Genomic DNA, 12,843 nt, shown 5'->3' on the forward strand with positions numbered 1-12,843 from the left:
TTTGAACATCACTCCTCCCATGCCTGCTTTTGCCTTTCTCCCAGGCTTGAGGTTGAAACTTTTGTCTCACAAAAGTATTCTGAACAGACCAGTACCCACCTTTTGTGCGAGCTGGGTATCATTCATGCACGTAAAAATGAAAACTGCCGTCACCTGAAAGTTTTATGCTTGATTTATCGCCCCTCGATGCGTCGTCACACAGGCTTCTGCATTACCGCTCAACACCTACATTTGCCCTTTCTCGCTCTCTGCATGGAATCGCCATATAGCATGCAATATAAGTGTCGCTGCAAAGTCGCTGTCTCTTATTTGCAACATTTCACCAGTTCAAGTGCGTAGAACAATGAATGACGCATAGGTCACACAAAAGGTGGCCACTGTCTGTCCTTATCGTTTTCCCGAGACCAATATTTTGCACACCAAACTGGGGGAGAGGACGAAGCAGGCGTGAAGGTGCCATGTTCAAAACAGGAACAGCAGAACCCTCTCCGTTTAGATGGGGAACACGCTTAGCCAGGCGTTTGCGCATTATAGCTCATCCTGACCGTGATAGAGTACAACATAGTTTCAGTTTCAGGTCGATGCACTGATGAAAGGCCTCATTAGCCTTCAGTCAATGTACTATGTAGCGCAAACTCGAACACAAAGTACACAAGATGGGACAGCATAGGTTCTACACAGATAGCCCTGTGAACATAAAAAGAGACGCAGACAAGTGCCCATTGTACTAGAAAAGTAACTTGCTTTGCTCAGTGGACCTGGATTGAGGTTGTGTGTTAAATAAATTCATTCTGCCACACACACACACACACACACACACACACACACACACACACACACACACACACACACACACACACACACACACACACACACACACACACACACACACACACACACACACACACACACACAGGAAATCGCACTTTGCTTACTGATGTTTAGAACATAAAACAATCTAGACTGGACTGGAAAAAAAACTTGTATTTAAGAGATATGACCGTTCGCAGGGCAACACACGTGAGAAAGAATGAAGCAAGGTGCTGCAGTGCTCCTTAAACTAGCAAGCTCCTGAAAGACTGTAGGCCATCCTATGGCATAAATTGGTGACATGAGAAAACAAAAAAGTAAACTACTTGATGAAATCCTGCAGGGCTCAGTTTTGGGAGAATCTGATACCAGATCCTCTTCAGAAGAAGACGAATAGCATAACATGGACTGGAGTTGCTGAAATCAACCTTTCACAGTGAACAGTCATAAGTGCATTGCACTGTCTCCTCCTTGTGTGCATGCACGCATGTAGTTACAATCATACAAAGTGACAGATATTGAAGCCAGAGAAAGCATAGCGGAAGTCAATTGTTATGTTCAATTGAATCCGCATGCATAATTCAGAGATATGGTTTCGGTTTCTTTTCAATCACTTTTATTTTCCTTTCCCGTATATTTATACAGTTAACATAAAATTTAACTTCTATGCTTTCTCTGTCACTATCTGTCATTTCTCTGGCATTATCTGTCAATCACAAAAATCAAGCCCCTTGGTGCCCTTTCTTCTCGCTCACATGTGTAGCCATTATCCTGAAGTGATTGAAATATTAGTGATATCACTTCTTACTGGTGATTTAAATTCTCAGCCAAAGTTTTCGTTATGAAACGCAGTTACAGTGCTACAAAAGATTACATTAAATGCACAGAATGTGTTTCCTTTTTCTTAGCACTGTGACAATGTTTAATAATATCAGTAACCAAGCTTGCCCAGCTTTCGGCGAATTTAATGCTTTAGGCAGCTTGCAAGAGAATTTTGCCAAGGGCATATAGAAAGGCAGGGTGGCGAAAGTTGTTTGATATTATCGCACACTGCAGTAATGCAGCCTCAGGTTTACACACGACTGCACAGCATAGGTTTCGCACATCACTGCACACAATTGCACAGAACTGCACAGGATTAGTGTGCCTAATCCAACACAGCTGATCTTTGTGTGTGACACTGAACACAGTAACACCATGCAGAGATTAGGTACTTCCTTCTCTTCTTCTCAAGAACTAAATATGGCCAGAATTTTTTGTCACAATTAAATGCACGTGTGCATGTGCCAAAATGAGCAAACAAAAGGCATAAAATAATGAAAAAGAAATGGGACTCACACAGTGGAGCGAAGGGCAAAAGAGTCTGCATGCTCAGGGAGTCCATAGACGTGGTCAAAGCCCTCGAATGTGAAGTCAAGGCCCACTGACATGGGACCTGTCCCAATGAGTACAAGCGCTTCATCAAACTTGTGCATGTGACACATGTGCATAGGAATGTATTTACCACTGTTTAAAACATACCCTAAAGGGACACTAGAGAGAGAAGTAATTTAGGCTACATTTGTGAACCAGCCTTCTAGAATACCAAGAAATTAACAAGAACTAAACATCGGTGGTGACGCCACTTTTACGTTCCCCCACCAGCTAACTGTGAAGTCATGGATTTTATGTCATTTGCTCGGGCCTAGTTAATTTTTATCAATAAAGAGCAACTACATTGTATTCTAGAGGAGGAGCGACTGTACTTAGCAAGCTTTAAGAACTTTCAACGAGCCGCAACGGCCCAAATATGAAAAAAAAAATACTTTGAAATTCATGCCGTCATATTGACAGACAGTGGGGTTTCAGCACGAAATTCAAGAATTGGAACACTGACCCATTTTCCCTTCTAGTAATCAACCTCTTACAGCAAAATCAATACATCAGCCTGAACTGTTTTAGTGTTTCTCTTTGTATCTTTTTAACCACATGATGGAAACAAGGTAGTACCAATAATTATCAACCAAATATTGGCATGCGACGAAAGTTGTACACTGGCTGGAGCTACTAAAGGACATCCAATTTGATCTAACACAAGACACAATAACTCGGACGCAGTATCAACCCTAATGGCATAACGTTTATGAGATTCCGTTCTGCAAAAGAGCTCACATATTTGATTCTTAACATACTGTACAGAGTATTTTAATCTCAGTGCGCTGTGTGTCTTACAATACAAGAGGAAAAGAACCCAGCAATGGAACCAACAACATCAAAGAGAACATGCTCATACCATGCTTTTTTGAGTCTGTATGTCCCTTGAATGTCTCTTCCCAGGCACCTTCCATGTCACCATCATCTTTGGGCTTGTCCTCCTTCTCAGCCTGTCAACATTTCAAAAAAGTGTGGTTGCCAGCACAGCCAAGCCCAAGTTGAATGATGCTGCAGCTATGTAGAGAGCCAACAGCTGCGCAGCATTTCAAGGTTAGGCTTGTAATGCTGCACACTTATCCTCCCACACTTTGGTACTTTGAGCTGCATTCCCACCATAGCATTGAAAAACAAGCTGCCAAAATGACACCAATCTGCATAGCCAATGGTGTAATGATCTGATAACATCAACTAGACTATCAGTTGGGCACTACACAAAGACGAAGTGGACAAGTGATGAGCTGGATAAATTATTCAAGTGAAGAACCTAGTCATTCCTAATGCCGAGGAAAGCATGCGAAAGTTGTGAATTTAGCTGCAAAATTACATTACTAGTGAAATATACCAAGCAGGAGAGTTACTTGGAATGCTAAGGCAGTTTTTTCACTGGACGACTTCAGAATACTATTTAAATGCTTGAGTGACAAAAATGCCTCAATCACGCAATGGGCATACAGTCAATGCACTGAAGTTGAGGTCTTGATTGAAATGCATCTGGTCAGGAAAAATAATAAAGTAAGTAATACTAAAGGACTTTCCTTCAATTCCCCTTCAAAATGTCTTCCCTTCAATTTTCTTCCATGATTGGCATTCTTCATTACTTTTTTTCAGTCAATGCACTCAAGAACTGCGCAACACTAAAATGACGCCAATGGGTGGGGTGCTCCAGCTTTTGTTACTACCACTTCCATTGAACTAGCTCAGCACTGCATGCTCAAAGAGACTAGCCTTCCCATCACTAAGTGATGGCTAGCGTCATTACTTGCAGCTTAATACCAAACCGACCTCGTTTCCTTTAGTTGCAAGCTCCCAAAATGCAAGCAGTGTAAAGTGTCATGATAGCAGTTTCTAATGTGGCACAAAACCAAACTCGACATGGGCACAAAAAATTAACTAAGGCAGGCCCTTCAGAAAGCTCCCATCTATGAAAAGAGATTGAGTGATGACCGCAATGGGGATGGGGAGAAATCACTCCAGGCGCCCCCACAAGGTGATCTCCAACAATGCAAAGGAAGAACATCCACAAGGCTTCGCAGAGATGAGCCACGTTGGTTGTCGATGCTCTTGTTGTGGCGAAATGCTTCCTGGACAGCGACGTATGACATCGAGTTTCAGAGGATGGGGAGATGTGGCTTGTTCCTCCCTGCTTCACAGGAACTTCAGCGAGTACAATTTTCCTTGCAAGTACACTCGAAATTTGATATAAGGATCATTATAACGAATTATAAAAGACATCATAAATCCAAAATTCACAAATATTTTCCACCTAAATAAGCATGTATGCTTATAACAAATATTGTTCATAAATAAGACATTTGTGTCAGATGTGACATAGTTATAACAAGGTTTGTACTACTAAACAGTCACCTACCAACCTCACAATTGCAGAGCCACACAATGACATTACTTGCAACGGCAGCCCGTTATACCGCTTGTTTCAAAGACAACCATATCAGATTATTAAAAATCCCCCCCCCCCCCCCCCTGGCTACGGACCTGCGATCAACACATAAATGAACATTCAACTTAATGACATTTGGGGCATAATGGTCAACGGTAAATTCCTCGCTGGCGTAGCCTATTTCTCCTGGCCTGTACTTCTCCCTTTTCCTTCTCCTGTACTCTCCACCGCCGAGGCGCGGGGTATCTAAGGCCACAATGGTAGAATAGGAGAGGTGGCCAAACCTCTCAAGTTTCTACAGCGGTCGCCAGGGGACGACAGGGGTTTTATGGGCTCAAAGACGCGCATCGCAAGCTTTTACTGTGCTGTAAAAGGTTGTTTATAATCGCAAATTTTTTGCCTTTAAAGCGTTTATGTTTTTAATAGCTTGTAGGGGCTGTCTGCCGGCCTTGCCCTCAGAAATAAGAGTGCCAGGCTCTATGGAGCTTAAAAATTTCTAATCAGCGCGGGTAATCTCGACAAGACTGACACAGAGCGCCGATCGCAAGGGACGCACGTGTATTTTTCTGGAAGTGTGAAAATTCTTACCGGCGAGTGTACAGCGTAAAAAAATGTTTTCACGTGATAATGGGTTGCTTTGAGCTTATGGACGTAGTTGATTTATGCTTGCCTGGCTGTAACGAAATTTCACTGTTGCACGGTCACCAATTGTTTAATTATTGTTCAGCTCCCTTCAGGCGCCCGCGCTAGTAGCATCAGATGGCAAGTGCATGCACCTACGAAATGTTGGAGACTGCAAACGACGGGAGTAGACGCCGTTCTGTGTAGACACAGTGACGCCTCAGCGCCTTTGTGCTCGTGGCCGACCACTCTGAGCAACAACAAACAGAAACGGCGTGAAACGCACAATAAGTGAAGCCGCGGTGACCGCTGTAGAAGCGGCACAGTGGACTTCACTTGGGATGCACACTGCAGACAGATCGCGCAAGCTGAAGCTTCTACAGTGAGTATCACTGTGTTGCAGAAAGCGTCGATGAACATTGCTTTTTAAATCAGCCGGTCGTCGCAGTGTTTTAGTCTTTCAATAATGTACTTGGAAACTGACGATCTCTCGACCCTAACGTATTTCATTAACAATACTAGTAACCATAACACACACACACACATATATTGTTTTGGGAATACAGTAAAAATGGTTTCTGCATAGTCGTACATGCTAATAAAGGATCATTATTGCAATGAGGAAGAAGAAACACATGTACTTGATCATGAACATAGCCAAAAGATATTCGTTTCAAACGTGGTTCATTTGGCAATGACGTGTTAGTCACCGTATAGTTCTCAGAACCAATCTGTATCCAGCGAAATAAATAAAACAATCAAATAAACAAGGATTAAACGATGTGTCTGAAGTCACGCTGCAAGCGTAAATCCACGCGAAAAGTCCTAAGCGACAGTAAATATTGAGTATTATTAAAGATCTCTCTGGTGTACGATACCAAACTCTTTCTCAAAAGTCAGAGACGTGAAAAACAGCTTGAATGCTCATGACGCCCGCTGGCTATATGTACTTTCAGGTATGGCATAGCAGTGAAATGAGCCCGGACTACCCCTGCTGCCCCCTTACGCAAAGCGTCGGCAACTCGACAGCCGCCGCGTCATGCGCGGCGCATTGGCGGAACAGCGCCGTTTGTCCCCGCCTACCCCACGCCTCGGCGCTGGAGGGTACAGGAGAAGGAAAAGGGAGGAGGATGAGTACGGGAGAGGAGAAATAGGTTACGCCAGCGAGGAATTTACCATGGTCAACTAGTATTGAAAACAATCTATCTCTAGAAACTCTGCCTTGCACCACTTTCGAGATACTAGTACTCAAAATCTAAAGTGAAATGCATTGATGTTTTATTTAATATCCTTGTGCACTGGCAGAAAAATGTGGTATGGGAAACTCAAAACAGCAATGCATATCGCAGCACATTACGAGTCAACATTTCTCAGAATTGATACTAGACACACAGGTTCTACCAAAAATTCACCGACGATTACAATACTCCCAATGCGAAATTTGAGCGCAGCTCTATATACGTTTTCATTTGACAATATAATGGCTCGCGCGGACAATCTGTCTTGTGCAGCCCATTGCAAATGGAGTGAAGTGCGGTGCGACTGCCTCGCTAATCGAGAGATCATGAGAGGCAGCATGTGGGTGACGCATGGGCGCAATTCACAGCAGCCGACGCAGACAGACCTCCGCTCATGCAGCACTTTGCTTCCATCATGGAGGAAGGAAAAAAACAATCACAAACCATGACAACTGAAACAAGTGCGAATGAGACCAAACTAAGCAAACCAAACAAGTGTGGGCAAGAGCCGACGCGAGCAGACGATAGTATGAAACGAGCAGTCCAGCTGAGACGAGATATGAGTACGCATCGAGCGGTCGGGCGGGTCCGAACAACACACTAGTTTCCCGCACGCATGTCACTGAAGAAGCCGCTCTCATTGGTCTCCGCCATTCGTGGCTCGCGTCTTAAATCTCCCACTCAGTGTTTGCTCTTTCATCTTTCGCTGTGCTCGTTTGCTCTGTTGCGAGGTACGACACCGAAGGACGCTGACGCTTAACGCAGGAACAGCCACCTAAGAGCTGCACTCTAAAAGGTTACAGTATGTACTTTAAGCCAAAACGAAAATTTGGGTGAATTGGTATGTTTTCATGGTAATCAGTATAGTGCAAACTACATTTTGGATGTACCCATCACCATGTATATTTTGAGAACTGGCAGACGTCAATTCTGCCATTATAAGATGCTGCTGAAAGTCGGTTTAAAAGCTAATTAATAAAGTTTTGTTGATAGCTGCATTGACAATTATTACACAAATTCCGATGCTTGTGACTATTCTGAAGCTTGGGCAGCAAAAGTTATAAATTTTGTCTACAATCACCTATGTGTAATAATATGTACAGCAACAAGTGATGCAGCAATTGGCTCTTGTCCACTAAAAAGATAACACATGTGACATCAAAAATACGCATTCACACGGGAAAGAAAAATTATCCCCCCCCCCAAAAAAAAAAATGACAACAAGCACTTTAACATGTTAGATGCCAAAGATCAATGCATGTACAGCCTCCTGCATTTTTAGCTATAGTCGCGTGAAAACGCTATATGGTCGTACGTTGTCCTGAAGGGAACATCGCATTAGACGACTCTTGCACAGGAGAGTGCTTAGTGCACTTCAGAGTACTTCTGCCAGTCTCTCTGATTATCGCCGATTAAAGGCGCTAAAATGACGCGTGATAGACGCTCGCGCAATTTAGCTAAAAAAGCGGGAGGCTGCACATAAGTTTCACTTGAAATGTGGACAAAATTAGAGACCGAAAGCAAAGTGAAAATATCGGTGACACTGTTGTCACTCTGCCGCCCATTCAACATTTGCAACAATGTATGTATGCAGGTATAGTTAGTTTGCTCTTAAAGTTCAATTTAAGTGTGGCATAGTCACACTGTTTACAACATATGACATGTGTTTGCTCCCATTAAAATCACCTGAGGCTTTATTGGCCGAGAGCCACCAATCAAGTGCACCTTTAGAGATTGCTTTTACAATGACAACACAGATTTGTACAGATTTGTACACAACATCAAACAGATTTGTGGTAACGATATGCTTACAAAGTCAAATGCACAACCCAGCGTTACGGTTTGGTTACAGGTAATATTAGGTGAAAAGATGTACATTGGTGCTCCATTTCCTTATCGCTACTGTTAGTGGTTTACAACTGCTATGAATGCTATGAACATTGCAGGAACATTTGACAGCCCTTGTGCAGATAAACAAATTAACTACAGAAGTTAAGAAAAACTAATTAGTTTTGTGGTCAGGCATAAACAAAAAAGGAAACAATAAAGAAAGAACAACTCGAAGCAATCAGTTTCTGAACTTTTTTTATCAAACCTGGTATACAGCCTTTACGCCAGACTCATTAGGGAGTTTTAGAAATTATGCACCCAAACATCTTTGTGTACCCAAAGTCCCACGCCCTGCTTGCATTTTTTTGTATATCTATTTGCGTTTTTGTGTATGCCTCGTGGTTTGCAATCCTTAACTTTGGGTGTGCAAAACTTAAAGCTTCCTATTCCTGCGCTGAGCTTGCACACCCTCCACGCCAACACAAACTTTATCAACAAGAATCGTGCCTCACCTCTTGATGTCCCATATCGGTAGCGGCATCCTCAGTCGGTTTGGAAGCACTCTCGCTAATTTGTTCGTTGACACGGTTTTGAGCATTCTTATCAGCATGCTCACGAAAAGGCTCTTTAGCATGTTCATCAGGCTGTTTTTGTTTTTTATCAGAGTGCACAGTATCTGAAACTGGCAGGCTGTCAAGCAAATCGTCCGGCGAATCGTCTCTAGGCCCTGGTATGCGAGGAATCTGTCAACGGAAATCAACTTCTACCACATTAAACACATGCAGTTACAAGCACAAGTTATTCAAGTTTCAAGAGTAATCAATAACTTACGGCCGATTGTTCATCTTCGTCATCATCCTAAAAATGATGTGAAGAAAATCCCAATTACAGAACAACATGTAATAGCACTTATGGTGTGGTTAGGTTTAACAACAGATACTATGCAGTTTACACGTGTCAAGACTTTCCTAACACTTGGTAATTATCACTGGGGAAAGGCATAAAAGTTCTTTTTCAAAACAAATTTCTACATAAGATTAACATTTAGCAAACATTACAACAGATCATCTAGATTTGCTGTACAGCATGCATAAATAATAACATGGTACAAGCAATTAGCTACCAGTTCCAGGTCACTGGAATGACAATAGACACATTTACAAACATTAGCCATCAGTTATATAAACCATTATGTGGTGAGACCGTACTAAGTGCCTTGAAGCACCAAACAAAATAAATGGGCCACCAGCAACACGTGTGTTGGACAGGAATTACATATCCGGTAAAGTAGCAGTGATACTACACAATAAAGTTTAACCCATGCGAAATGCCCCGAAATACCTTTGTCTCATTGGGTATGGCTATTGCGGCTTTGGATATTTGAGACTTTGGCTAGTGTGGCTTTGCCACCCCCATACTATTTATAGCACACCATAGTTTGTTTCCCAAGCTAGGCATCTATCACCACCCCTGGAACTGCCCCAATTCACACCCTATGGCAATCTGCAAGGGGCAATGCAGCTCCTCAAATCGGGCAACACATATTTTTTTGCTTTCACAAGATACTGTCAAGTCCCTGCCATTACAATTTCGATTTGTTCCAATTTTGCATATGTGCACTAGTAATAAAAACTAGGCTGCAACACCTGCTTCAAATGGTAATGAACGAATGTGTGAGCAGGCTCAGTCAGTCTGCCACCTGAATATCACTAGCATTTTTTCCCCCAAACAGGTTGACTGAAATAGACTAAGCCTGAAATAGCACAATCTCCCATCAACATATATGTAACTGCAAACTATGTCCCCAACTCTCCTAGTTATCTGCACTAAGGAAAGCAAGTTTTCTATAAAAGTGTTTAGCTACTACAGTCAACGACCGATTTTCGGGCATGCCTTACATTTCCGACGCCTTCATGGCACCGCCACATACCCATAGAGCCGATGTATAAGGGTACTTGACATTTCGAATGCTGCAACCCTTTTTTGTCCAATTTTTCAAACGAACATTCACTACCTGGCTAACTAAAAATTAGCAAATGTACATCTAGGTGAATAGGGGATAAACATACTACAACTCAAGTTCCACCAGTTCTTATTACGCACACTAAAGGAACACTTAAGAGACACTAAATCAATATTAAAACTAATACATTCTTCCTTGAATACCCTGTGTGCACTTTTTGTATGAGAACGTTAATTGCAAAAAATGATGACTGAATTTCCCTTTGCTTGAACGTTAAGCCAGAACTGTGGCACCAATGAAGCGAATCTGACAGCACACGGTCCTTTTCTGCATCTCTGCTACTTTTGTGTTCAAATGTCTGTGTAAGTTTTTTAGTTTTTTTTATTGATAAACAATTAGGTAGGACCTGGCAGACCCTGACAATATCTATGAGATCACAGAGAGATGATGTGGGAATTATTAGCAGGTGTTGGCTGCTTCCATTTTTTAAGCATGAAATGCTTTTAGCTCCCGTTGTTGGCGATCTTCAAGTGACCTTGAGCCAAAAGCCAGAGCCGTTATCTGGGCACTCAAATGAGAACATCCGGGCACTCAAACAAGAACATCCATGCATCGTTGCGTGAACAAAACAAGATCATCCGGGCAATCAGTCAAAAGTTAAAAAGATACGGTCTCTGACCCCCAACCCTTTGTACAGGACCACATTACATATGCTTAGATACTTCTTAAAGAAGTTACAAAAAATATTGTTTCCGATTTCTTCCTGATGTTTTTTCACAATGTCACTCAAGCTGTAACTTCTAGTATGCTGAAGTTTTATTTGTCATTTCCAATAGCGGCATTCAAAAGGCAGATAGAGAGGTTGCCTGTGCTCTTTTGAACGCCAGTAGTCCGCGAGCCATGAGCAGTCCGCGACAAGAAAAACTAGCGACAGACGCGGAGCACGCTGCACTCTCAGAAGAAATGCAGTTGAAGGCGGCTGCACCACAGGCAGCAAAAGACGACATATGGTAGTCATTTCATGCTTGCATCTGCTCTTGATTACAGGAGAGCCAGCATTTTTTTTTTAGCTTCCTTTCTGTTTTACCAAGCCTCTGCACACAAGTGGACTGACCTCACATATATGGAAGTCGAATTTACTATTCTAGCTCAAGCTAGCGTTTCGCTTCAAAATCCCTTTAATCAAACGATTCAAAAAGCTCTAATGGATATGTAAACAGCACGGAACAAGACGAGGAAAGGATTAAAGGGCTATTAAACAAGTTCAGAGTTCCGATTCAACAAGGACAGACACATCACTGCTACAGAGAGAGCAGCATTGTTGGACGGCCACTTAATTTGTGAACACTGCAAATGTTATGTCCATAAACAAAAGTATAATGTTAATAGTAACAGAAAAACAGACCAATTTGTCACACAGGAAGTGTAAACTGAACACATGGCCACCACAGAATGAAGCCAAAGAGAAGAGAAAGTTTCAACATACTAACGTATTCATAGTACTTTTCTGAATCCTATGACGGAAAGAAAAAGTCCGGCTTAAGTAGTGAAAAGAAAAATAAGAAAAATATCCACTTAACCTCAATTGCATATTGTTTTGCATGCCATCATTAGCCACAAAGTGTCAGATAAAATATAAGCAATACTAACATCAACATATTCTTCATCATCCTGAAAAAGAGGGAGAACACAATACGATTCCTGTCATTATGCCACATACAGACTCCAATCCCAGTTAAACTAAGCTTTCCACATAGAGTACAATGTCAGGCTGGTTAAAGGTTTATCTTTGACAAGGTGAATGGTACAGACAAGAGACACGAGTGACACATGCACAAATGAAGCATAAATCATGTGTATTGTTTGTGTCTTGTGTGCTGCTGTCTGCACTGTTAGACTTGTTGAAAGCTTCCACCAGTTTGAGCACAAAAGCAGCACAACTAATGCAATCAGCAACCAAAGCAAGTCAAACTGACATTCATTTAGAGGGTTACCACGAGGACCACACGAAGCAAGATATCTGTTGTTATACACACACTAGTGCATCAATGTTACTATAAAATGTAACATTGAAGCAACGCTTACATTTGTAACACTGTGCATCATCTTTGTGAACCTACAATTCAGGGTTCGTAGCAGTCCTCACGGAAAAAATTGAAGGACTTCAAGGACCCTAACAAAGAATTTTCAAGGACTGAAAGCTACATTTTGTTTGGTAGCTTAGAACAAAACATAGTCATCAACAACGTGGAAGATTTCTTTAGCTGCACAAAAAAGGCTTAGCAACTACATTACTACCAACCTGGCCCACAAAGCTTTTTAACCAGATTGCATTGGCTTGACTTTTTAAATGTATCAAATGTGTGTACAGATGCCCTAAGAAAATACTACAGTAAGCAAATCCAAAAATACTTTTAGAGCACTATCTTGAATTCAAGAAATTTCAAAGCCTTGAAATTTGCAATTTTGTATTCAAGGGGCATTCAAGGATTTCAAGGGCTGCTACAAACACTGTATAGACATTCTAGACGTACTACCTTAAACTGTGGAAAGGTGTTGCCGTGGGCAAC

General features: G+C 42.0%; 1 protein-coding gene across 9 annotated transcripts in view; it reads right to left on the bottom strand.

The window, feature by feature from the left end:
• The window catches only part of LOC119457472 (neutral alpha-glucosidase AB), a 107,499-nt gene that overhangs the window by 79,223 nt on the left and 15,433 nt on the right, over nucleotides 1–12,843 (bottom strand). For 8 of the 9 annotated variants that reach the window (XR_007467695.1, XR_007467696.1, XR_007467694.1 and 5 more), the window contains 5 exons: nucleotides 11,924–11,944; nucleotides 9,142–9,168; nucleotides 8,823–9,053; nucleotides 3,083–3,173; nucleotides 2,149–2,245 (listed from right to left, as the gene is read on the bottom strand). Coding sequence is in view for 5 of the 9 variants with exons in the window: in XM_049670108.1 (XP_049526065.1) it covers nucleotides 2,149–2,245; nucleotides 3,083–3,173; nucleotides 8,823–9,053; nucleotides 9,142–9,168; nucleotides 11,924–11,944 (467 nt within the window). In the remaining 4 variants the exon portion in view is untranslated. The remainder of the gene's footprint in view (nucleotides 1–2,148; nucleotides 2,246–3,082; nucleotides 3,174–8,822; nucleotides 9,054–9,141; nucleotides 9,169–11,923; nucleotides 11,945–12,843) is intronic. The other variant, XM_049670112.1, reaches the window with a different exon arrangement.

Source organism: Dermacentor silvarum, chromosome 7 (genome assembly GCF_013339745.2).
Source record: "Dermacentor silvarum isolate Dsil-2018 chromosome 7, BIME_Dsil_1.4, whole genome shotgun sequence".
NCBI lineage: Eukaryota > Metazoa > Arthropoda > Arachnida > Ixodida > Ixodidae > Dermacentor > Dermacentor silvarum.